The sequence below is a fragment of the Xenopus tropicalis genome, chromosome 4 (assembly GCF_000004195.4).
Source record: "Xenopus tropicalis strain Nigerian chromosome 4, UCB_Xtro_10.0, whole genome shotgun sequence".
Taxonomy (NCBI): Eukaryota; Metazoa; Chordata; class Amphibia; order Anura; family Pipidae; genus Xenopus; species Xenopus tropicalis.
Genome location: NC_030680.2, coordinates 51850795 through 51878543, shown reverse-complemented (window position 1 = coordinate 51878543; position 27749 = coordinate 51850795). Strand labels below are relative to the sequence as shown.

Genomic DNA, 27749 nt, shown 5'->3' with positions numbered 1-27749 from the left:
TCAGAAAAAAGTGCAGATTTCTAATGGCAGAGAAAATACTGTGTGCTTGGTGAGCCGTATCCAAGATGGATGCCAGTTTCTATGTTTATTTATTGAGAAATATTTTTCTGGTAAGGTACACCTGTACACTGCATTTTCATGCAAGATATAATCCAAAGAGTCAGTCCAGGATGATGGGTTTTCTGGTTCCTAGCCTTTCAGAGTGGTATAATGGAAAACACAAGATTTCAGTAGTTTAAGGTGCAAATATAGTTCTAAACAATACATTGTAAAATTTCATTCAAAAGACAATACATGCATTGTCATTAGAAACATATTTATCACTGCATTTTGCTTTGGTGCATACTTTTTTTTTTCTTGTTCCTCGTTCTCCTCCCCCCCCCAATCCTATTCATTTTTCACACAAACAGTCTACTGGGCTCATATGGCAGGGAGATGAAATGTTGCCAAGGTAACAAAGCTCATTAATTGAGCTTCTCTTGAGCTAGCACCCAAGTTCTTTCTGGTGACAAGGACAGAGAGGCCTGTTTTTCAGGTCCTTGTGGTGCTTGTGCTGTGTTATGTGGTACAGCTTTGAGGCAAGTGTTTGCTACTCTCACAAGAGCAGTTTTGATTTTTCATTTCTGCACCCAGAGATGTATTTGCTATATGCACTCTTAATGTTCATGCAGAGTCTTTTATACAGTGAGCATGATTATCCATAATGGTGACCTTATGTTCCTGGAAGTTCATAGAGCAGAATGTAGCTTATCAAACTGTATTGCACTGAGCTTTTTGCACTATAGCTTAACTATATAAATAAATAAGCAATCCAGTTACGTTACAAAGCCCCCATCATGTACTCTTTCTGGCTTTACTAGTTGTCTTTCTATATTTGACATCATATTCTTCACCCGTTGCCTCCTTTATTTTCTGTATCAGTTTTTCCATCCATCCACTTCCACTAATAGAAAACTATTAATTTAAGCTATGCATTGTTCTAGGCCAACCCATTTTTAGCCTTGTCCTTTCTTGCTTGGCAGTTCTTTTCCTCCCGTCTTTCGTTAGTATGCTACCTTTATAAAAACCTGTGTGTCTGTCCTTCCTCAGTGATGTCCTGTTTATTATTGTTTTGCCTCCCTTCCTCCATGCTTTCTTTTGTATCACAGTTTACAGCCTCAATTTATTGCAGTAGCTTGCAGCTTGGACTTAAACTGTCCTCCATCGATACTTTTTGATTTACAGGCATCTACTTCTGTCTCTTTATTATTTCCTCTTAACTGTTCATTCCCCTGGTTTCCTATTGTCTCCAACAGCCTTGCCTCCAGCTTCCCTGTTTAATCTGTTGTGGTTTTCATCACTGACTCTACTTAGTCTCCCTGTCTCCACCTATCCCTGAAACATATTGCTTTACCTCCAAGTACATATGTATTTTAGAATGACACTGGTTAAGACCCTCAACTGACTTTCCGTTTATTTTCACTAGGTTATGATCTGCCATTCACCACATAATTCACATTTATCTGCAGAAATACAGAATCATGAGTAGCAGTTTTATGTGCAAAACTGATATATTTGACATAAAAGTCAACACAGATTTCATAAAGGCTTATAATGCATTTCCCCTACCAAAGAACTACAGTGTGGCTCCTGTATGTTATATTTGCTTCCCTAGTGGGTATCTCAGCCAATCCTATTCTCTTCATTAAACAGACCCCTAGAGATTCATCACTTCCATGTTTCTAGAGATTGGCGGACAGATGGCAAGGCTGTGCTCAGAGGAGGGGTAGGTTGGGCGGCACGTGGGGGACAGGAAGCTAGAAATCAGTGTAAGATAAATATTTTAAATGCAAATCATGCCCACTGTGCCAAGAGAGGAGGGGGGATTTGTGTGAAAGGTTAGACCCAGCATGAAGCACACCCTGGAGTGGAAAGGAGAGTAAAGCAGAGCTATTCTCACAAAATTAATTGGTCTCTGGAAACTAATGAAGCCATATATTAAGGATTTAAAGGCGTGTGCCCTGTGCCAGACACAATGCAAGGTGGCATTAAGGGAGTGGCATTCATAATCTATCATTTAACTGTTTTTGTGCCACTTGACTGCAAATTGTTATACAAATACTGGTACAGTAACAACTGGGGAAGGCTGGTCATCCCATTTTCTTTCTACAGGATCTGAAACAGCTTTGTTTAGTGTTAGAAAAAAAGCAATATGTAAAGAAAAAATGTTGTGGTTTAAGGGCTATTCATATTAAATATTTTATCAACGATTTCGGTTATCAGAAAGACGTATAAAAATAAGGGACTTGTTATCCAGAAATGCATAATGCTTTTAAAACCATAAGTGATGTTCCCTACATCATCTTGTTTTAAAACTATTCTTATTTTTTGTTAGTGTTTTATAGCTATCTAGCGTAAAAAAAATAAAAATTCTATGGTGTATGGGCATAGTTCCCCAAATTACAAAAAAGAAAATCTTGTCTTGAAAACCCTAGACCCAAGCATTCTAGTTAAAAATCCCACATTGGCAAAAGTGCTGCCTGTGACAGAAGCATTCACAGTCAGATGGGGATTATAGGAACACAAAATCTTAGCTCTCTTAGCTGGCTACATAAATTAAATCAAATCGTTTCATTGCACCATTAAACCTAAAACAGGTTTTCAGTGGTGTAACAATACTGTGTCAGGCCCTCTGCAAAAAATCTATGGAGGGGTCTGGCACTACCAGGACCCCCTAACCAGGCCTCCGTCCACCCTCCCACCTGCTCACATCTCGTGCTCCTCGCCCACTCGCACCAGGATATGTAACAGAGCTGGGTCTGCTTCCTCTATAGTTACGCCATTGTAGGTTTCCCAGACTATGGGGTAGGCCTCTGAGGAAAAACTGTAATAATCGGTGGGGAATCCTCAGTACCAGTTTGTGTGGTACAGCTGCCCTCTACATGATCGGAGCCAAATGGGGATCAGCCCACAAATGCAAAAGCAGGCATTTTCAGGCCACATCCTGCTCGGCTCTGCTTTGTGTAGCTGAGGGAGGCAGAAGCTGTACTTGTCAGCGAAGTATTATTAAGGTGTATAAGGGAGCGAATCTGCATGAAATTGAATTAGGTGGATTTGCCAGGCAGTGTGGAAGTCACTAATGCTCATTGGCTTAGTTCATATTTAGTGTAGAGTAATATATTAACCACAAAGTGAGTCTATTCGAAATAGTACACCTGTCCTAAACTAGATTTTGTGTTGCTTTTAAACCTTTACATTTATTTAGTGTTTACTGTGCCCAGTTCTATCTGGGCACAAAGGATGAATCAGGACTTTTAGTTTTGAAGTGCAAATTAGCTGACTGCTGTCCCTTTAGATTTTGTTTACTTTTATTTATTGACTCCATGAATGTGTTTAGTAAGGTTTAGTGGTTGATTGGGGAAAAAAAACTATTCTGAGTAGTAAATGCCAGAGTTTTTGTAGCAGATCTATTGCCACAATAATTAGCACCTGCTTTCTGGCAAATATGACTATAGATACCTATATATCTGTCTTAGGGATGCCTGACCCTTTTTTTATAGTATCTCCATAGGTTGACAAAATTACTAAGTGATATTGCTCCTCTTTATCTTTCCATTGCAAGATCAATTGATCTGTTGTCTGCTGCTTTTAGCAAGAGGACCTATAACAGACTAATAAATTGCTGAAGGGGGTAGATTATCCACTATATGACTTGCTAATTTGTACATTAGAAGCAGCCATTTACAAGGTAATAATTTGCAGGAAGGTATAATTTAAAAAAATACACTTTTATTTAGTTGATAAGGTTGTTTTTTTGTATGCTTATACTTTGTCCCACGTGTGCGTGCAAATGTGTCTTTGTGTGTAGTGGAGAAAAAGTCTGACATCTTTCTTCTTGGAGGACCTGAATCCATTTGAAGAGTTAATTTAAGGTTTCCATTGTGTTATAAATAGGCCTTTCTCTGGTATAATTGGATCCAAATGTTCACTTGTTGTGTTATTTTGCAGTTCCCAACCTTGCATGATTAGAAATGACTGAATTCTGCACAATTTATCAATATTTGGCCTGTATTAAAGGCGAGCACATAGAGCTGGGTGGAAATTCCCATTTTGTATTTAATGGTGGTGAAGACAAGATGTGAAACCCTCACTATAAGCTTATTGTTGGAATTTTTCAGCTAGAAGTGGTTTATTACATGAAGGAATTATTATTTGATGTATGAGAATTCATTTCAGTGGCATATATGTCAATACGTTTCTTTATGACAAATTATATGATTTCCCTGTCATCAGATTAAGAACAACCCCGTTAATTTCTCATGTGATTTTATATGCAAAGGAAATAGTACATTTAATAAATTGTTGATTCCGAGCCAAGAGAATGTTAACATTCAAGATTTCTTTCTCACAATTACCAAATTGCCTTCCAGTTTTTCTGTATATAAAGCCTAATCTATATAATGTATACTATATGTATATCTATATATGTATACTACTTGCTATACTATAGCAAGTCCTTAAAATTTTTAAGACAACTTTATTCTCAAGTTTAGTGCCTTTTAAATTTTATTAACCTTTTTTCTTTTAAGAAAGCAGAATGCAAAAAATATGAAAGCAGAATGTAGAGCTTTTCTTTTAGTAAAAAGGTTTTTTGGCCCCAGTTTGTTCTCCTGTCTGTGTTCAGTACATGGATTATGTGTCATACTTATAGGTGTCTACAAAAATGCCATTATGCCTGGCTTAGGACTTTCCAAATGTTGAGACCTTGGAAGATACCCCTACTCTGAATTTCAATATTATGTTCTGACTACTTTGCAAATAGACCAAAGGTTCAGCAGCTTTTGGGGCAAGTGAGCCTCTGCTTTCTTTCCCTTTGAGTTCTTCTCAGTGGTTATATATTTGTTATAGTCAACCTGGCTATGAGATGCGGGTCACCAAAGTTGTACATTGGCTACAGTGCCTTTAGGTACACTCCTCTTAATGAGGTGGGTTTTAGTCTGTTACACCAAATATGGCTGACCAGTACAAGCCTTTACATTCTGCATCCTCATAACCTAAAAGGCTTTAGACTGTCTTTTTAAGTTTCTTCAGATTTTTAGAGTGTAGAATTAAGGTGGCCATACATTGGCAGATTTCAGCTGCCGATTCGAGTCTTTCAAACCAATTCAGCAGCTAATCGGCCTGTGTATGGGTATTCCCGACAGGCCTACCCAACCAACATCTGGCCTAAAGTCTCAATTGGGCAGATGGATCAGGGACGGTGTGGTCCTCGGTCCGGCCGCGTAAACCTGTTGTTGTAATTTGATCATTTGCCCCGATATCTCCCACCTAAACGGCCCATTCATGTTCAGTTTTTATTCTTATTCCGACCAACATTTAAATGCAACAATATAACACTAACTTTCAGATTCAAACTGTAGGATAAAGTACTAAAAATAACAAATCGGAGGAACATAAAATAATTGGCATCGTAAGAAAGTAACGTCCCAGAAACGCATTGTAGGTAGCATATAGTCAGACCTTATACATGCGTAGATTTTAACGCTATCTCACCAAAATTTTCTAATCTCTCCGATCAACTAAAGGACCTATCGCCATGGTACGCAAATTATTGGACTATATTTGGACCCAACACATGGTCCAAAAATCGTACAAAACATTTGTGCATGTACGGGCAGCTTTAGGTGGGCCTATCAGAAGAAGATCCGCTCGTTTGGTGACCTTACCAAACAAGTGGATCTTACCATGTATGGCCACCTTTAGGAGGGTAGATGGTTGCAGAGTGCTAGAAGGTTCAGTTGTAATATGTTCAAAATCAGCATAAAAGTTTATATTGGGATAATACATGTGTGCTGTGATGGTAGTCAATTTGCTATGGCTTTTGCAAATGGTTGATGCTTGGAAAATGGGGCTTTTCTTTGTTTTCAACTTGACAGCTGCTCACTTGAGTGGTTCAGGTGACTGGAAAAGCAGGCAGTGGGGGCCGATTCTGTTTATTTTGTTGCCACCTCCTTAACTACCAAAATCTGAAAATCACCTTTGATTATGTTACCCTAATATCGCTGCAGATATCTTGAGTATTTGTCTATTTTCCCAGACCTTTTCAGCTCCAAGTTTTCATCTCTAATATTTGTCATTCTAAAGGGTCAAATTTTCCCTTTGGATGTACTTAAATTAAATTAAAAAATGGAAATAGCGTTTGCATATTTTGGAGCTTTCTGGATAATGGGATCCCATACTTTTACAAAAATTAGAGCTGTGCAGATATACTAACTATTGATGACCAGGTTTAGCTGTTGTATGTGCATGGCTATAATAACAGTGGCAGACCCAGAACAGCTGAGGAAGTAAATTCCTGAAAAAACTTTATTCTGTTCACAAGTTAAGGGGGTACCTAAAATATATTGTTCTAGGGTCAAATATATTGCAAGTCTGCATGGTGATTCTATATACTTTGTCATTAAAGGTGTCTGTGTACTTACATATATGCTCTGTAGGCCTCTACTGAGATTCTCAAACCTGTGATTTAGTGTAAATTATCTATATGTTCTTTTCTACTGTATGCCTCTCTCTCTTAATCGCCAAGTGTGGATATTTGAAATATAAGTGTCTGTCTGAGTCCTTTATATAGGCGATGCATATAATGTTTGAATGGAATGGAGTCTGAGTGGGTAGCAGGTAGATTTTTTTTATTACTAGTCTTGCTGGTCATTTCTCTTTATGGCACTGGTGTAAATGATGTGTCCATATATTCTAGACTGTGCAACCAGTTGAAACAACCTGACACTGTCACTGCCCAACACAATATCAAGGCTAAATTTAGTGGTTTTCAGACTGGACATGAAGGGATTTTACAGATGGTTTACATGTTTGTTAAATGGCATTTCTGTAGAGGGTTATGAATTAATTATAAAACAGCCATGCATTTAAATTTGCACTAAAGCTTTAAAGCTCCAAATACTGCTTCAAACTTCTGTATGAGATCATTTATCCATTGATATATGCATATATGCAAAATTACCAAGGAAGTAATATAAAACAAAAGGAGCACAATCTCTGCTATAAAAAGCAAACACAATTTAGGGCTCATAATGCAACCTTTTCCAGAATTTGTGCCCACTGCAGATCAGCATATAATTTGTACAGGTATGGGACCCATTATCCAGAATGCTCGGGACCAAGGGTATTCCGGATAAGGGGTCTTTCCGTAATTTGGATCTCTGTACCTTAAGTCTACTAAAAAATCAATAAAACATTAATTAAACCCAATAGGATTGTTTTGCATCCAATAAGGATTAATTATATCTTAGTTGGGATCAATTAAAAGGTTCTGTTTTATTTCTACAGAAAAAAATCAGTTTTAAAATTTTGAATTATTTGATTAAAATGGAGTCTATGGGAAACGGGCATCCCGTAATTCGGAGCTTTCTGGATAACGGGTTCCCGGATAAGGGGTCCGATACCTGTACCAGATATAGAGGTGTCAGATTTTGTGACAGGAACATGATGCAGTTACCTGAATTACAAACGCATGCGGGATGCAAATTACACAAAGGGGACTCTGTTCTGAAACCCAAATAAAGGCAGGTGTCAAGTACATGTAAACTTTATTCCCAGTTATAGAAGGCAGTAGTATAATATCCCAGCACCTAGTACAAACTGTAATCCTATTCACTTGCTTAGTTCTTAGTGCCAGTTTCTCACATATTTAAACTCTTCTGTCTTTCACAGGCTGATGCCAAGATGGTGTGTGATGTGGTGAGCCGTATGGAAGATACAGAACCTTTCTCTCCTGAGCTGTTATCTGCCATGATGAGACTTTGGGCAGACTCTGGAATTCAGGAATGCTTCAACCGATCCAGGGAATACCAGCTTAATGACTCTGCTAAATAGTAAGTTACTGAAAGAAACTTAGGGCTATGGCATACAATAATTTACGTCCACATTGCGTTGATGGGATCAAAATTAGATCTTTTAGTTGTGGGCTAAGGCCTAACTAGAGCACTTTGCTGAAATAAGTGGTAATTGCCTTTGGTTTTGCCCCTGACACAAAGGATGATGTTTCATAGCATTTTACGAAATATTTATAATAGAAATGCTTTTATTTTTTTCACAGAATGTTTTTAAACACAATGTAGATAATTGATCAGAAGGAACGGTGCCAAAATAAGACACATCTCATAATTTGTTACCTTCAACTTAAGCTGGCCATACACATTCAGATCTTGTCGTGTTGCAACAAATGTTTGATTGAAATGTTATCGATTGCAAGTTTAAATGCAACAGTTGAATTGAAAATTGAAATTGTAGGATAAAGTACTAAAAAACTAATTTGAGGATGTTCTGAATATAAAATAATTAGCAGATAACCATCGTACGAAAAAAATAGAAAATAGAAATACATTGTTGGTCACCCAAGGATTTTTCCGTTATCCAACCAAAAATTTCTGACCTGTCTAGTTGGATTGATTGTCATGGTACGAAAATTATCGGGCCGATAATTTGGAGGCCACACATGGTACGAAAATTGTACAAACCATAGTTTCGTACAGTTGTATTGGTTCGTGTGTGGCCAGCATAATCCTTAGATCCTTTCCCCCCCCAGTTCCTTTACAGATGCAGTTTGTTCAAGAACAACTGCTTCATAGTATGAAAAAAGACTACTTAACCACTGTAGCATGCTTTAAGAATAAATGTGGTACTTGCATCACGTGTGACATAAATGCCAAGTGCACAGCCTGGTGCTAAATCCTAAGCTTTATATACAGCTCCATTATAACATCGCTCACGCATGTCTCTTACATAATAGTGTAATATTTTGCTGGGCCTTTAAAAGTTTTAAATGACACTGCCATAATACTTCAGTGGTGAACTATTTTCTGTTAAGTGTGGTTGCGTAAAGCAGTTTAATTTAGGGGATCTAGGAGATGAAAGAAGCATCCAAACTGGGCTTTCCACATTCAAGCCATAGGCAAGTGCATGTCTAGCAATGAAACCTCTGAGATAGTAGAATTAAAGTATATGTGTCATATGACAGACAAATAATTATATGCATGAGACTGCATGTTTCACTAGTTATATTGCATAATATTAAGTTATTTGGCAGTCACATGGGGCTTGTAGTACATTGTGTTGTGCTAGCATTAATTTTTATTGGCCCTGTTTGTAAATGACTGGTCCAAAATGAGTTTATTAATGAGCTGTGTCCTGTCCAGTTGTTATATCAATCTGTCCATAGTTCACACTCCTTCTGTTGGTATGCCAATGTGAATTACTGTCATTATCTGTTGAGGTTGTTAAAGCTAATCATTCTGTCACTAAACTAGATGCCTTCCAGCCAGAGTGAAATGCAGGGAGGTCAGAGCAAGGAAATGGCTTGAACGACTTGAGCCTCTCTGGCCTCTGCTGGAATGTGACACATTGTTAAAACACCCCATGTGCCTGTGAGCACATTCAGAATCAAGTTATTTTTTCTTTGCACACTGTGATGTCTCCGTTCTTTTTTTTGCTAATACTAATTGAGTAAGTTGGTGCGAACTGCCTCATTCTTCTCGTATGCTGAAAAGTCTTGCAGCTCTTTTATTCCTTTTGTTTCTGTCTGTAGTCTTAGCCTATGGGAAATGTATCAGCTGTGTGTGGATGAGGAAGGGAGGACAAGGAGAGAAAAATGCTTTAATAATGGGATGTATAAGTGTTGGGTATAAGTTGGACTGAGTCTAGATACTGGTTGAGTCAATTCTAAGGAAAGGTTTTACATTCTGATGTCCACGGCAGGCAGATTGGTGTAGTATCTAGATACTGCTGTAGAGTAGAACAGACTGTTTTGCACTAATAGCCATGTCTACCTGTAACATTCTTCTAATATCATTCTATATCACAACTTACTACTTTTAAACTGCTTCTAAACTTCAGTTCAGTTTTTGGGCTTTAAAGAAAAGGAAAGGCTAATAAAGAGTTAATCTGAAGCTGCAGACATACCTTCAGTTCTCTCAATAGTGCCCTTAAGTCTCCCCATATTTCTCCTGTTCAAATGATCAGAAGCCAAACAGGAAGAAAAAATGCTGAGCTGTATAAAGAGAGTTCCCATAATGCCTCGTTACTGCACCGAGACCCAGACTGGTGTACATGCTCAGTTAGGAAGACTATGAGGAAGCTTCCTGCTGATTGGCTCAGATCCACATTCCTAAGGGGGGGGGGGAGTTCTTAGCATTCTTGAGGGAGGGGGGAGCAGGAGAGGAGAGAGCTGCATGTCTCTGGCACAGAAAAACAGACACAACAAATCTTTTGGCAGAGAACTCAGCGCAACGTTTCTGTTTATGTGTTATAAACAGTGTTTAAGTGTTTATGGCTGTATTTACATAGACCTTTCTGATAAAGCTTACTTAGTTTTTACCTTCCTTTCTCCTTTAATAATCTCTACCTCAAAGGCAACACCTGATTTTTCTTCTAGTCTGTGACTTTGCATCTTGTGCCTCGGTCACATTTTTCATTGGTATGTTGGGCATGGAGACAGGGGATGCAAGCCTTCTGCGCTACAGGCTGCAACCTCTTCTGACAAACACACCCACCACTTCTTTCCCCTATCAGAGGTAGAAGCGGGGGATGGCTACACAGCTCTGTTATTACTATGATAAAGGCTACCCTTTTGCTACCAGCCAATCCCTGTACGCCTCAGTAAATCCCTGGTTTCCATAGTGATTGTGAAATCTGTGCTTGCACCGATCTGTGATGCTGATCATGTCAGGAGGAGTGCGTGTTTATTTTAATGTATTCTGTACTGACATGAAGTAAAAAGTCTGCATTCCTATAGTATTGTGTTTCTTATTAAAAGATTTCAAAACAAGGGCATTTTGACATGACCATTTTACATTTGGTGGACAATTAATTAACAAGTAATGTTATTACTAAAACAGGTGAAGAGCTTAAGGGTTCTGCTTGCCCTAGGTCAGTCAGTAAATTGGCCTCAATAAAATCTATTAAAGGAGAATACATTTATTTTGATGGCAGGGGAAAAGCTATTTGTGTGCATGTTTGGAAATTATGGCTTGCCTATACACATTCTGATGACGTCAGGAACAATGAGGGCTGGAAAATTGTGGGTGGAATGTTACAGATAGCAAGAAGAATGTAATGTAATATCAGAACCAGTGTTTCACGGGAGTTAACTGCACATTTCTATAAAATGCCATTGGTTTTGTGTTCCACTTCCACGAATCCCAAAAAATCAATAATACATTTTAGAACAGTTCTGGGGATTAAAAATGTGAAACAAAGCATTGACTGGAAAAGAATAAGATGGAAGTAAACAGTAGGGAAACTCCCATATACCCGTATCACAGTTTAAATGGAACTGTAGCAACATTTTATTAATCTGATCTCCCTGTAATTTCATATTCACATAAGTGCCCTTTTGCTGTCAACAGCAAGTGATCTGCAGCAAGTTGCCACATTTTAAATGCAACTGCAAGAATCAATCTATCATTGTTCTTAAATCAACCATTAGGCTGAGGGCATACAGTGTGAAAAACATACTTTCACTGTATTCTGGAATTTATGCTCTGTAAAGGGAACTGCCATAGCGATATTCTTCAGCAGTGTCCTCAGATCAGTGTATTTAGGACTCTCTTAATAGTCTTAATAGCAAGAATATTTAAATGCAAAAACTAATGGATCATTGCACACAATAAGCTTTATCTGTTTAGTGTAATATTTAAGAGAGGACTACTGCAGATAAAATTAGTCATTTACTTAGACCAGTGGTACTTAACATGTTGCTCACCAACCCCTTGGATGTTGCTTCCAGTGACCTCAAAGCAGGTGCTTATTTTTAAAATTCCTGGCTTGAAGGCAAGTTTTGCTTGCACAAATACCAGGCGTACTTCCAAACAGACTCATGTAGGCTACCAGTCCACATATGACCTATCAAATACCCAATCACAGTCTTTATTTGGTACCCCCAGGTACATTTCATGCTTGTGTTTCCCCAACTCTTAACATTTGAATGTGGCTCATGGGTAAAAAAAAGTTTGGGGACCCCTGACTTGACCCTCAAGAACATGCGCCATTACAGAGTGTTTCTTGTCCTGGTATGGATATGATCTACACTCCTTGAGCTAACGCACGCTGACTTGTGCCAGATGATTCACCCACCCCTAATAAATACTGGCGAATGCAAGCAGTGCTGTATTCATTGGGGTGGCTTCCAAAATGAAGTGCAAAGACTTGCAGCAATTTTTCAAAACAGGAAGACTTGGCAAGGGAAAAAAAAAAAAAAGCAGATTGCACCATTTTTTTTTCACACTGACTTTCTGCTCTTAAATGATCCCTAAATTCTGTTGTTGGTGTAATTTACCAGTTTTCTTGATCTAACTGTATTTATACAGACCCTTTTCAAATTGTTAGAACTAATGGCTGCTGATCAAGTGTCCTAACATATGTGACCCTAAGGGATGACTGCCTTAATTGCTATAAGTTGCTGGTTGTCTCACAAGAGAAAGGTACTGCATCAATCTTGCGTTATAATACTGAGTTGTTTTATAAATGATTTAGCTGCCCATTCCCTTGAGGAAATGCAATGGCAGAAGCCTGTTAGTGTTTCAAACCTAACAGCTCATTGTATTTTCAACAACACAGGGCTAGACTAATACAGACATGAATAATAGGTTAAATTTGCTGAAAAACAATCTTAGAATTTATTTAATGGTAATCGCTTTGCAGATTAACTATATATGTATTTTACACTGGGTAAAACTGTATCTGATTTGCTGCAGTTTTCACATTATATACAATAGGTAGTGTTGTTTCCATGACTCCTCCCCATTAGGAAATCATATTGTCTCCCACAGCCTGCTATTATTGATAGAAAACTGGGGAAACGCTTGCCGCAACACAGACTCCTTTTGGGACAAGTATAGCCGTATTTGTCCACATTCAGTTTTTGTGCAATGTCACAAGGAATCATCAACAGACTGAAGTACAAACAAATGCCCAGTCTGAAGTTTACTAACCTTGTATTGTAAAATAACCTATTTTAATATCATTCTTTGCAACATTCACAAGTTCTCTTTTGTGGGATGCAGACTATATGTAAATAAAAATGGCATGTATGGCAGTATTAAATATGTTGTTTAAAAAACGCACACAGGCTATATATTCCAAATTCATAAAAGTTACGTCTGAAGTTCTGGGTATGCTTCATCTGGTGCAGGACAGAGTTAAAGAACAGAACTAAATACATTTTTTCATAGCCTGCAAAAAGATAAACAAACACTGCCTGCCATTCCTTTGTACTAGGCACAATTCCTACTATATTGGAATACAGAAGTTTTACAGATATTTACTAAAGTGGCCTGACTCCCTTACCGACACCTGTAATCCACAGTATGCAGCTATTGCTTTCTGTTTCATGTAAATATTAGATATCTTTAGCAGGTCCTCCATAATAAAAGCGGGTTAATTCCTTGATATGCGGTGCTAATCAGTGCATTTTAATAATTTATCATTATTTAGATGATAATATAGATCTACAGCTAATAACCTAAAACCCACTGGGCCTTCACTTATAGAGAGAGATTCAAGGACACTGCCTTTCAATCGTCTCTCTGAATTTAATACCGTTTAGCTTTCTTGCATACCACATACAGTGGTGTGAAAAACTATTTGCCCCCTTCCTGATTTCTTATTCTTTTGCATGTTTGTCACACTTAAATGTTTCTGCTCATCAAAAAACATTAACTATTAGTCAAAGATAACATAATTGAACACAAAATGCAGTTTTTAAATGAAGGTTTACATTATTAAGGGAGAAAAAAACTCCAAATCTACATGGCCTTGTGTGAAAAAGTGATTGCCCCCCTTGCTAAAAAATAACTTAGGTGTGATAAACCACAGTTGAGTTCAATTTCTGTAGTCACTCCCAGGCCTGATTACTGCCACACCTGTTTCAATCAAGAAATCACTTAAATAGGAGCTACCGGACACAGAAGTAGACCAAAAGCACCTCAAAAGCTAGACATCATGCCAAGATCCAAAGAAATTCAGGAACAAATGAGAACAAAAGTAATTGAGATCTATCAGTCTGGTAAAGGTTATAAAGCCATTTCTAAAGCTTTGGGACTCCAGCGAACCACAGTGAGAGCCATTATCCACAAATGGCAAAAACATGGAACAGTGGTGAACCTTCCCAGGAGTGACCAAAATTACCCCAAGAGCGCAGAGACAACTCATCCGAGAGGCCACAAAAGACCCCAGGACAACATCTAAAGAACTGCAGGCCTCACTTGCCTCAATTAAGGTCAGTGTTCACGACTCCACCATAAGAAAGAGACTGGGCAAAAACGGCCTGCATGGCAGATTTCCAAGGCACAAACCACTTTTAAGCAAAAAGAACATTATGGCTCGTCACAATTTTGCTAAAAAACATCTCAATGATTGCCAAGACTTTTGGGAAAATACCTTGTGGACCGACGAGACAAAAGTTGAACTTTTTGGAAGGTGCGTGTCCCGTTACATCTGGCGTAAAAGTAACACAGCATTTCAGAAAAAGAACATCATACCAACAGTAAAATATGGTGGTGGTAGTGTGATGGTCTGGGGTTGTTTTGCTGCTTCAGGACCTGGAAGGCTTGCTGTGATAGATGGAACCATGAATTCTACTGTCTACCAAAAAATCCTGAAGGAGAATGTCCGGCCATCTGTTCGTCAACTCAAGCTGAAGTGATCTTGGGTGCTGCAGCAGGACAATGACCCAAAACACACCAGCAAATCCACAAAATGAAGACTTTGGAGTGGCCTAGTCAAAGTCCTGACCTGAATCCTATTGAGATGTTGTGGCATGACCTTAAAAAGGCGGTTCATGCTAGAAAACCCTCAAATAAAGCTGAATTACAACAATTCTGCAAAGATGAGTGGGCCAAAATTCCTCCAGAGTGCTGTAACAGACTCGTTGCAAGTTATCGCAAACGCTTGATTGCAGTTATTGCTGCTAAGGGTTGCCCAACCAGTTATTAGGTTCAGGGGGCAATTACTTTTTCACACAGGGCCATGTACAGTGGAGGAAATAATTATTTGACCCCTCACTGATTTTGTAAGTTTGTCCAATGACAAAGAAATGAAAAGTCTCAGAACAGTATCATTTCAATGGTAGGTTTATTTTAACAGTGGCAGATAGCACATCAAAAGGAAAATCGAAAAAATAACTTTAAATAAAAGATAGCAACTGATTAGCATTTCATTGAGTGAAATAAGTTTTTGAACCCCTACCAACCATTAAGAGTTCTGGCTCCCACAGAGTGGTTAGACACTTCTACTCAATTAGTCAACCTCATTAAGGACACCTGTCTTAACTAGTCACCTGTATAAAAGACACCTGTCCACAGAATCAATCAATCAAGCAGACTCCAAACTCTCCAACATGGGAAAGACCAAAGAGCTGTCCAAGGATGTCAGAGACAAAATTGTAGACCTGCACAAGGCTGGAATGGGCTACAAAACCATTAGCAAGAAGCTGGGAGAGAAGGTGACAACTGTTGGTGCGATTGTTCGAAAATGGAAGGAGCACAAAATGACCATCAATCGACCTCGCTCTGGGGCTCCACGCAAGATCTCACCTCGTGGGGTGTCAATGATTCTGAGAAAGGTGAAAAAGCATCCTAGAACTACACGGGAGGAGTTAGTTAATGACCTCAAATTAGCAGGGACCACAGTCACCAAGAAAACCATTGGAAACACATTACACCGCAATGGATTAAAATCCTGCAGGGCTCGCAAGGTTCCCCTGCTCAAGAAGGCACATGTGCAGGCCCGTCTGAAGTTTGCCAATGAACACCTGAATGATTCTGTGAGTGACTGGGAGAAGGTGCTGTGGTCTGATGAGACCAAAATAGAGCTCTTTGGCATTAACTCAACTCGCTGTGTTTGGAGGAAGAAAAATGCTGTCTATGACCCCCAAAACACCGTCCCCACCGTCAAGCATGGGGGTGGAAACATTTTGCTTTGGGGGTGTTTTTCTGCTAAGGGCACAGGACAACTTATTCGCATTAACGGGAAAATGGACGGAGCCATGTATCGTGAAATCCTGAACGACAACCTCCTTCCCTCTGCCAGGAAACTGAAAATGGGTCGTGGATGGGTGTTCCAGCACGACAATGACCCAAAACATACAGCAAAGGCAACAAAGGAGTGGCTCAAGAAGAAGCACATTAAGGTCATGGAGTGGCCTAGTCAGTCTCCGGACCTTAATCCAATAGAAAACCTATGGAGGGAGCTCAAGCTCAGAGTTGCACAGAGACAGCCTCGAAACCTTAGGGATTTAGAGATGATCTGCAAAGAGGAGTGGCCCAAAATTCCTCCTAAAATGTGCGCAAACTTGGTCATCAATTACAAGAAACGTTTGACCTCTGTGCTTGCAAACAAGGGTTTTTCCACTAAGTATTAAGTCTTTTTTTGTTAGAGGGTTCAAAAACTTATTTCACTCAATGAAATGCAAATCAGTTGCTATCTTTTATTTAAAGTTATTTTTTCGATTTTCCTTTTGATGTGCTATCTGCCACTGTTAAAATAAACCTACCATTGAAATGATACTGTTCTGAGACTTTTCATTTCTTTGTCATTGGACAAACTTACAAAATCAGTGAGGGGTCAAATAATTATTTCCTCCACTGTATGTTTGGATTTTTTTTCTCCCTAAATAATAAAAACCCTCATTTAAAAACTGCATTTTGTGCTTACTTGTGTTATCTTTGACTAATAGTTAAATGTGTTTGATGATCAGAAACATTTTGTGTGACAAAAATGCAAAAGAATAAGAAATCAGGAAGGGGGCAAATAGTTTTTCACACCACTGTAGATCTACCTCCATTCCATTATTACAGTGGAGGAAATAATTATTTGACCCCTCACTAATTTTGTAAGTTTGTCCAATGACAAAGAAATGAAAAGTCTCAGAACAGTATTATTTCAATGGTAGGTTTATTTTAACAGTGGCAGATAGCACATCAAAAGGAAAATCGAAAAAATAACTTTAAATAAAAGATAGCAACTGATTTGCATTTCATTGAGTGAAATAAGTTTTTGAACCCTCTAACAAAAAAGACTTAATACTTAGTGGAAAAACCCTTGTTTGCAAGCACAGAGGTCAAACGTTTCTTGTAATTGATGACCAAGTTTGCGCACATTTTAGGAGGAATGTTGGTCCACTCCTCTTTGCAGATCATCTCTAAATCCCTAAGGTTTCGAGGCTGTCTCTGTGCAACTCTGAGCTTGAGCTCCCTCCATAGGTTTTCTATTGGATTAAGGCCCGGAGACTGACTAGGCCACTCCATGACCTTAATGTGCTTCTTCTTGAGCCACTCCTTTGTTGCCTTTGCTGTATGTTTTGGGTCATTGTCGTGCTGGAACACCCATCCACGACCCATTTTCAGTTTCCTGGCAGAGGGAAGGAGGTTGTCGTTCAGGATTTCACGATACATGGCTCCGTCCATTTTCCCGTTAATGCGAATAAGTTGTCCTGTGCCCTTAGCAGAAAAACACCCCCAAAGCAAAATGTTTCCACCCCCATGCTTGACGGTGGGGACGGTGTTTTGGGGGTCATAGGCAGCATTTTTCTTCCTCCAAACACAGCGAGTTGAGTTAATGCCAAAGAGCTCTATTTTGGTCTCATCAGACCACAGCACCTTCTCCCAGTCACTCACAGAATCATTCAGGTATTCATTGGCAAACTTCAGACGGGCCTGCACATGTGCCTTCTTGAGCAGGGGGACCTTGCGAGCCCTGCAGGATTTTAATCCATTGCGGTGTAATGTGTTTCCAATGGTTTTCTTGGTGACTGTGGTCCCTGCTAATTTGAGGTCATTAACTAACTCCTCCCGTGTAGTTCTAGGATGCTTTTTCACCTTTCTCAGAATCATTGACACCCCACGAGGTGAGATCTTGCGTGGAGCCCCAGAGCGAGGTCGATTGATGGTCATTTTGTGCTCCTTCCATTTTCGAACAATCGCACCAACAGTTGTCACCTTCTCTCCCAGCTTCTTGCTAATGGTTTTGTAGCCCATTCCAGCCTTGTGCAGGTCTACAATTTTGTCTCTGACATCCTTGTAAAGCTCTTTGGTCTTTCCCATGTTGGAGAGTTTGGAGTCTGCTTGATTGATTGATTCTGTGGACAGGTGTCTTTTATACAGGTGACTAGTTAAGACAGGTGTCCTTAATGAGGTTGACTAATTGAGTAGAAGTGTCTAACCACTCTGTGCGAGCCAGAACTCTTAATGGTTGGTAGGGGTTCAAAAACTTATTTCACTCAATGAAATGCAAATCAGTTGCTATCTTTTATTTAAAGTTATTTTTTCGATTTTCCTTTTGATGTGCTATCTGCCACTGTTAAAATAAACCTACCATTTAAATGATACTGTTCTGAGACTTTTCATTTCTTTGTCATTGGACAAACTTACAAAATCAGTGAGGGGTCAAATAATTATTTCCTCCACTGTATGTTGCACTTTACAGATTCCTGCTGAGTTTGCCTTTTGCCCATTATCTCTATACGGATATGCTTGTGCATTAATGACAGAGAAATCTGGGCACTGCTTTTGAGTAAGAATTAGGCTATTTGTGAGTGTTCAGACTGCACCAGGTTTACTCTACTTGTACCTTAAAACACCTTAACCTCTGTCTTATGACACTAATGGGGTTATGTAATAAAATGCACTAAGTTTGCCCAGGAGAAGTAACCGATAGCAACCAATCAGCAGGTAGCATTTACTGGTCATCTGTTTAAAAGCAAGCATCTTATTGGTTGCTCTGGGTTATTGCTCCTGGGCAAACTTAGTGCCTTTCATAACATATGGGGGTAGATCTTTGTTTCTTCCAAATAATATAAGGCAGATGCCAGGAAGGTGCGGAAACCCATGGTTTTCTGTTGTACAAAGGCCCCAAAAGCGGTGGTTGTAGAGAAAATGTATTTTAACCTTGCATTGCTTTAGGACTGTATGCTACCACAAAATTAAGATGGATAGTTGGGTTCAAATGCTTAAGAGTTATATCTATTTTTTCCTTTAGTGAGATAGTGCTTAACATTGTACGTGTACTTTTTCATTGTTTATTAAACTAACTTTAGATGACCAGATGACAGGATGGAAGACATCACTCATTGGTCACAGCTCTAAATTAAGTGCAGAGCTCTCCCTCTCTGTTTTGTTCCTCCTTGTGAATTCATTTAGTGTCCCGTGCGATGGCCTCAGCACAGTTCCTGTAAGGCATTCTTCTTTGATTCTAGTTAGAATGGTGAGAACAGAAACAGAAGATCATGGATCAAAGAGATGAAAGTGATGTCAGCTCTACAGGGGCTAACAAATGCTAAAGTTTATATAAACTTTTCCTCTGTAATCATAAACTAGCCAAACACATCGTTGAAAGTTAAACACTGGGGTTTTTTCTTTCTCCTGTACTGTACTCATGTGCCTGAATATTGACAGAGCTTTAATACAGTGCATCTCTTATAATTATCTACTGTATCTCTGTTCAGATAAAAATTTGTGCAAGGGGCAGACAAGGTGTGTCCTGCCTAACACCATTGCATCTCTCATCCCAGTTTTGGCAAATCACTACTGTTGGTTGTTGGATTGTTGTCAATATTTTGTCTTCAGTGTATGTGCCACTAATTGCTCAAATAACATCTCATCAAACTTTGTTTTGATTGTCACCTAAAAATCATATATATTTACAAATGCACATGACCGGCAAACCCTTACATTTTTTCACTTGTGTCTTAAGATATTCCTTTTTAACTACCGGTTATTTAGTCTTAGTTCAAATGACGGATGTGACTTTCAAACCATTTAACAAGAATTTTTTTTTCTTCCTTTTTTTCCAGCTACCTAGACAGTTTAGATCGGATCGGAGCTGCTGATTATCAGCCTACAGAACAGGATATCCTGCGAACCAGAGTGAAGACCACTGGAATTGTAGAAACTCACTTCACCTTCAAAAACCTTCACTTCAGGTTAGTACCTCCTTATAAAGTTCTCAATAGCTATCTAAAACTATCACTCTCCTGTTTCCTCTAAGCCATGCTTGCACACAGGTTATGATACAAGCACACACAACAGATTATGGAGTGCACAGCAAATTGTGCTGGCCCACATTTATTCATTATTTGTTTGAACCCACTCTTGTGCACAGACAATTATTAAAAGAGTGAAAGAGAAATTTCCTTCCTGTACCAATAGAAAGAGCTTAGTATGAAGGATACTCCTTCTTGTTGGTAAGATACTGCCACCTATTATACATGCCACCAAATCATGCCCCCCCCCCCCCATCGTTCTTCCAAGCGTTCAGTGTTTTTCTTCCAGGCAGAATTCATTGAAACTGTTTAAGGCAGCTGTACTTAAGCACATCCTCTAAAGGTATCTGCTTGTTAAGCACTAAATGGTCCTCACAAGGGGCTCATACATGGCATTGTCACTTTTCTGTCATAAGCTGTTCAGACCAATAACCCAGACAAACGTCATGAATTGAAGAGAAGCTGCATCTCACCTTCACTTATTATCTGCCAGTTCACCATGCACTGGTCTGCATAGTGCATTAGCAGATAAAAAATATCATGATGGGACATAGTTATTGGTCGTGATCATCCAGCCAGTATACATGTACTTAATATTGTGGAAAACTTTCCATGACACTTGTTGCCATCTTTAATACTCTGCTTGAGGAAGTGCTGTGCCTGTTTGGGCACTTGTGGGGTGAAACTAGGTTAAAAGTATTTGGCAGGGGGGCATAGAGCTGATATCCTTTCTTTTACAGATAGGGTTTGCATGGGCTTGGGGTTACTGCATGCACAATACAGAAGGACACTGTACTGTACTGTGCTCCCCTCCCCCCCTCCCCGGTGTTTACAAAAAGCTGTCCTGCCAGAGGAAGGATCAGTTCCATCTATTTTGAACTTAAATTTTCAAAACATCTGGCACAAGTATGCTGCCAGAGACTCATTTAAATGTGAGCCTTTGGCAGATCAAGCAATTTATGAAAGTTGTTTTTAGCCTAAAGAAAAAGAATCAGTCCCTTGGACCGATTCAGCAGCTTATCGGCCCGTGTAGGGGCAGAAACGAGGGGCCTGACTGACCGATATCTGGTCTGAAATTGGGCAGATATCGATCGGCCAGGTTAGAAAATTCAGTCGGATTGATGCAGTCCCAGAACAGACTGCCCCATTGTCCCCAATGGGGCCAAACGATCGAATTATAGCCTACACGCTCCCCGATATTTCCCACCCCTGGGTGGGGATATCGGGTGAATCTCAACGTTTATGGGGACCTTTACTCCTCAGAGTATTCCAAAAATACTTCCCTGTGGGCCTTTGGGTTAAGTTTCATTGTCTCTGCTAGTGCCACACGGGGCTGATTCTCTCGGCCAATGTAAACACAGGCAAAGTATCAGTCCTACACTGGCACCAGTCTTGTACCTTGCTTGCACACAGAAACATTGTCTCTGCAAGGATGCAGGCAGATAAGGTGGATTTCAGCAAAAAAAATGTGAGAATTCCCATATCGCAGAGATATCCATCGTGTCTGTCTGCACCCGGGCACAGACAGTAATTCCGGGTGCAGGCAAGGTAGGAGAGTGGTGCCAGTGTAGGACTGGTTATCTGGCCGATTTTAGCTTCTGCCTGTTCTGCCAGATGCATTGCAAAGCTACAGTCCTTATGTAAAGATTTGCAAATCCTATCAAATCAGGCAGGCTGTGTTAATAACTAACCCTAGATCTTTTGGATCCAGGTTTCCTTTTGTTATCCAACATCCAACAATGTGGACACATAAAATTGTAGTTCTTAATTTCACTCTGTTTTAACGCTACAAATACGCAAGATAGATAAGAATAACGTCCTCGATTATATTCCTGATTGGTCTTCAGGCTACTTTACCGTTGATTCACAGCTTTGGGCCCTAAGGGCTGTGACAGACGGGGAGATTAGTTGCCGCGCAACAAACCTCCCTTGTCGCGGGCAACTAATCTCCACGAAATGCCATCCCACCGGCTAGAATGTAAATTGCCGGTGGGATGGCTTACACGGCGCAGCGATTTGCTGAAATTGGTGAAGTTACCTTGAGAGGAAACTTCGGCGATCTCGGGCGCCGCGTATGTCACTGACAATTTACATTCTAGCCAGTGGGATGGCATTTTGGGGAGATTTGTCGCCCGGCTACTAATCTCCCAGACTGTCACAGCCCTAAAGGGGCCTAGCCTCATAGTCTGTGGATCTCTGCTCTGAAGTGCATGGGGTTTAAAAGCGCATCTACTTCTGTTAATGGAGCCAGAAAAATAGACAAAAGCAAAGCAAACTACACAACACTGACAAACAATAGTTGATTCTGTGGAATTTCATTCAGTTATGGGTACAAATGTCATATACAAAATATAGGTCCAAATAAACAGTTGTGGCATTGCTGTTTTGTGCTTGGTTGCTAGGTTAAATTTCATCCTAGCAACCAGATTGCTTCTGCTGCACAAATAATGCTAAATAATTCATGAACCGCTAATAAAACATGAAGACCAATAGCAATTGCGTTCTTTACATCATACTAAAAGTTAATGTAAAGGTGAACAACCCCTTTAAGTCTGAATCATTGCACTTTGATATTGTAAGAAAGGTGGAAAAGTTGCAAAAAATGATCACTCATAATTTATATTTGTACACTTGTTTTAGTGGGCCAAACAGCAACTGTACACTCGGGTAATTGTTGTTTGATTTTTCCTATATTTCTTACAGTATCTTGCAAAGTAGAAATTTATATGGAAAAAAAATGACCATGCTGAAGAGAAAACACATAGGTGGGACCCTAAAATATTCTATCTGTGAACAGAAGTCAGGAGTGCCCTCTAGTGGCTGTGCTTTGTACTCTGCACAGCTAAAGCCCTAGAGTTTGTTGAATACATGTTTTTATGTCTGTGCTAGTGACCAGTAGATTACGACATTCCGGCCTGAAAAATAGATCATATACCAAGGTTAGTGAACAGACAGATAAAGGCTGTTTCTTAACTTAAAAGGCATTTCTTTGGTAACTGTTGCCACTTGGAATTTTCTCCTCCAAGTCATGGATGTTGGAGGCTCCTCAGCTGTTAAGCTACTGTCCCCACATTCTTCCAATATTGTAGGTTGCTGGGATTTGAATGGTGTAGCTTCCCCCAGCAGACACTACCCCCCACATCCATCTGACTGGAAAAGTACAGGTGAGCTTCTAGTATTGCTACATGGGGATGAGAAGACCTCAGGATTCTTGTCTTGTTTTAAAAAGTGCAAAAATATAGAGAATTAAACATCTCCTATGACATGCTGTTGTGGCTGTTGAAATTTTAATGTAAACATTTTGGTCCTCTATTTGTGTTTATGTAGGCTGTTTGATGTTGGGGGACAACGATCAGAACGCAAGAAATGGATTCATTGTTTTGAGGATGTCACAGCTATCATCTTCTGTGTGGCACTTAGTGGGTACGACCAGGTCCTTCACGAAGATGAGACAACGGTAAGTTTTAGATGAAAGCAGTTGCTTTCCCATGCTGGGTAGTGCTCCCGTGTCATTACATTCGGTATACAGTATGTATGTAATGGTTTGTATTCAAGTTTTCTATTTTAAAATTCTTTAAAAAACAACCTAAAGATCAGTGGCCTTTGGCTTTCTGCTTTTCTAAAGGTTCCATAATTCCAAGATTATTTTTTTTTTTATATCTGGTATAACAGTTGTAACAACGTGGACATTTTTCGGTACTGGCCTGTAGTTATATGGCTGCCTGTCCTACTAGTCTATAATATTTCTGTTGTACAATTTTATCTAGTATTGTTTCCCTAGCCTAATTTCCTCATCCCTGCCCCTTTGCATGGCTGGACTGGCCCCTGCCCCTTTGCATGGCTGGACTGGCCCCTGCCCCTTTGCATGGCTGGACTGGCCCCTGCCCCTTTGCATGGCTGGACTGGCCCCTGCCCCTTTGCATGGCTGGACTCGCCCCTGCCCCTTTGCATGGCTGGACTCGCCCCTGCCCCTTTGCATGGCTGGACTCGCCCCTGCCCCTTTGCATGGCTGGACTCGCCCCTGCCCCTTTGCATGGCTGGACTCGCCCCTGCCCCTTTGCATGGCTGGACTCGCCCCTGCCCCTTTGCATGGCTGGACTCGCCCCTGCCCCTTTGCATGGCTGGACTCGCCCCTGCCCCTTTGCATGGCTGGACTCGCCCCTGCCCCTTTGCATGGCTGGACTCGCCCCTGCCCCTTTGCATGGCTGGACTCTCCCGTGCCCCTTTGCATGGCTGGACTCTCCCGTGCCCCTTTGCATGGCTGGACTCTCCCGTGCCCCTTTGCATGGCTGGACTCTCCCGTGCCCCTTTGCATGGCTGGACTCGCCCCTTTCCCTTTCTGTGGCCGGACACGTCCCTTCCCCCTGGCTGGGATTCTGACTTCCTATTAGTACCTGTTTACATATTTTTCTCCGCTGTCTGCAAGCTTTAATTGTTACTGTCTGCATGCCTCCAGTACTGTCCTGTGATTTTCCTTTTACAGCTATGTACTAATTCTTTATTTTTAACACCTAAAAACTGACCTCTTTGCATGCACCCTCCACCCCGCCCTTGTATTTTCCAGGTACCTATGCATAACTATCCTGCATGCACCCATACTAGCATAGGTCCTCTGTGTACTGAGACCTTGCCAGTTTGTCTTAATATGGTCTGTGTCTTAGTACATCCTCTTCTCTATGGCACACTGACCATCTTTGTCCTCATGTGGTGTAATTTACATATTTATAGCAGCCCAATAAAGAATGATGAAGCAATAGCAATCCATTGAATTAAAGCTATTGAAGTCTGCATTAGTGTTGATTCAGCAGCCAAATAAAAAACAAAAGCCAAATAAAAAACCAGTTGAAGTCAATCAAAATGCTGCTACGCTAGTGGATCCAGCATATTATAAATATTATTATATGATGCCTTAATCAGCATTTTATAAACTTATATTGATTTTTTTTATTGTATTACCTGCTTTGTATTGCTCTTGATTATCCTATTTTTTAATTCCAAAAAAAGCATCTTATTTGATTGGAGAATGATGTTAGGGCTGAAATTTATATATTGAAATGAAAATTTGCATTTGGTATTTGTGGCAAATCCTTTGTGGTTTATGAATTTCAATTGCAGATTTTTATGAACACAGAAAGTTTTCCGGTAATCTGTTGGTAAGCGCTATGAGGTCTCTTGGTACTGTATGCCGCTTTGAAATATTTGCCTTCCTGAGCTGAAAGGGGGTGCAATGACCGTAACTCTTTTTGTAAAATACAGCACTGCATGCTGAGATGTGGAATTCTTTGTCATACTAGTGTTGTACTGTCTTACCTGGTCCTAGTACTGGTAAATGCATTCAAATCCTTTGTTTTATATTTCTGCATTAACGTGCTGTTTGGCAGTCTCAAACACAACAACATTTTGTTCTAATCCAGTCTTTGGTGTGTCCCTAAGTACATAAGTAGATGCATTACAAATAAAGGATGTACCAACCCCAATTAATTAGAGCAAATGATTCTGCCAAAAAATGAAGCAAGTCTAAAGCCCCAAAACAACCAAAATCACACAAATTGCATAATCTGAATAAATGTGTCCCCTTTGGTTATTTGGTGCCGTAAAGTCACATGACTTAAGATTGCGTTTGGCTGAGCACTAAGTATGTTTTTAGCTGAATCCTAGAAAAAGTGCTGGAACTAGGTGGAAACACCAACTGAATGCTGGATTTGGTGCATCTCTTGCAGAAATGCAGTATAGACATATGCTCTGTCCTATGCTAATAATAATCGATTAAAAATATGAATATGTTATATGTGCTTGTTTCCTTTCATATTCTAACCAGTACTTACATTTAACATGTATTTAACATGTGTTTCAGTCCTGCCTGAAAAGATAACAATACATAAACTTTTAAGATGATGCATTATGAGAGTGCATGGGGTAAACTAAACCTACTTTCATGGATCTAAAATCTCTTGCTATACAAAGGCACATAATAATAATAATAATAATAATAATAATAATAAACTGCCCATGTTTCAAGTGGCTTGCTTTGATAAATGCATATGGTAATGTAGCATCTTTTCTTTGCTGCATTTCCAATGGCTAAATGCAGCCGCTTCCATTTTAGGTGTTCAGTTATTCTTTGCCTACAGATGGCTCCAGGTCATGCTTAATGCCTGGTCCTACCACATAATACAAAGTACACAAAGTGCTGTAATTGTGTGCATAAACTGCCTATATCTATAATGACCCATTTTTCGGATCTGGGGGCATTATAATATTCCCCAAAATGCACTGACCCAACTTGACCATTTTCTGCTCCAAATCATTCTGTTACCCCTTAGTACAAGGATGCACCAACCCATAATTCTGTGCCTTCAACACTAATATTGCCCAAATTTAGAACTGCCCTAATTTAGTCTTAAGATCTATCTGTAGGTAAAATGTTTGCAACTGCAGTGTGCATCATGTTAATTGATAATTAATAAACACATGGAGAAATCCTGAACTTGGCTTCCAAGCTTATATGACAAATATTATGCTAATTTTATAGAGGGAATGAAAAAGAAGTAAGGTGAGAAATAACAAGAAAAAATGCCCCAGTGTCGAAACCCATGGCTACCAATACAATTTTTGTTTTTATAGCTGAACAGTAAATGCCGTTTACTAATTGGCTGTTATAGATGACTAGACTTGTAGCAGACTTGACACCTTTTGTCCCATAATCCCCATAAGTGCAAAAGAGCAGTTACCAGTAGCAACAGATAAGCATTTAGTTTTGAAAATTAAAGCTAAAGACCTGATTGTTTGTTATTGTTCATAAATAAGCCCTATAGTTATTATATATTACAAGTGCAGTTGCCAGTAGCAACCAGTCTTGGTATTTAAATTTAAATGTGCTATGCAGAATAAAAATTTGCAACGTAAAAAACTAGTTAATGAGAATTAAATAATTGTAAAATTTTATTTATTTATTTATTTTTAATTTTCATTCCTTTTATATCATTTATTCCATACCAGCTGCCCTATGTTTTTCTTATGTAGTACCCTAGTTATGTTACATTTGCCATAAACAAGAGCAGAGCTGATGGCCTGGCTGTGAGTCACAGGGCCTGATAGGTAGAGATTTAAGGTTAATAAATATTTGTTTTTTCTAGATATTTATATGTTGCTTTGTTATGAAGTAAAGGTGGCCATACACATAGCAATTCCAATCTTACGGTTGCAGAAAAGATTGTTCATTTCTCCCACTGACGTTCAGGGCTGAATCGTCAGATGTGGAGGTAGAAACAATAGGAATTCTACCTCCACCTGCCGATTCAGCCCTGAACACAGATTTTGTTCATGTGCCCAATCAAAATCTTTTAACCCGGCCGATCGTCGATACAACCGATATCCGCAGCCTTTGCCATATCAGTTGTCTCGTCGATCCGCCATACATGCACCGAATATCACACAAAATGAGGTTTCGTACAATATCATCGGTGTGTGTATGGCCAGCTTTAGAGTGAGGACTGACATTACGGGCCTTAGAGCCAACACTCCCTTGCTGTACATGGCCTCTGTAGAACGTTGTGAAGGGAAAATGAACTGTCTGGATTTCCTTACTTTCTGTATATAAGGCCCAAATCAGCCTGTCAGTCATTTGCTAAAATTACTGCTGGTTACCACTTAAATCAGTAAAAATTGTCTTCTATCAGCTCCTAATTAGAAAACCTAACCAATCCTACACCTCTCA

At 39.6% G+C, this 27749-nt stretch overlaps 1 protein-coding gene across 3 annotated transcripts in view; it reads left to right on the top strand.

Annotated features, from left to right (window-relative positions):
• The window catches only part of gnao1 (G protein subunit alpha o1), a 113752-nt gene that overhangs the window by 72055 nt on the left and 13948 nt on the right, over positions 1-27749 (top strand). For all 3 annotated transcript variants that reach the window (NM_001016995.3, XM_031900107.1, XM_012961158.3), the window contains exons 4-6: positions 7711-7871; positions 19844-19972; positions 23360-23489. In NM_001016995.3, the coding sequence (NP_001016995.1) occupies positions 7711-7871; positions 19844-19972; positions 23360-23489 (420 nt within the window). The remainder of the gene's footprint in view (positions 1-7710; positions 7872-19843; positions 19973-23359; positions 23490-27749) is intronic.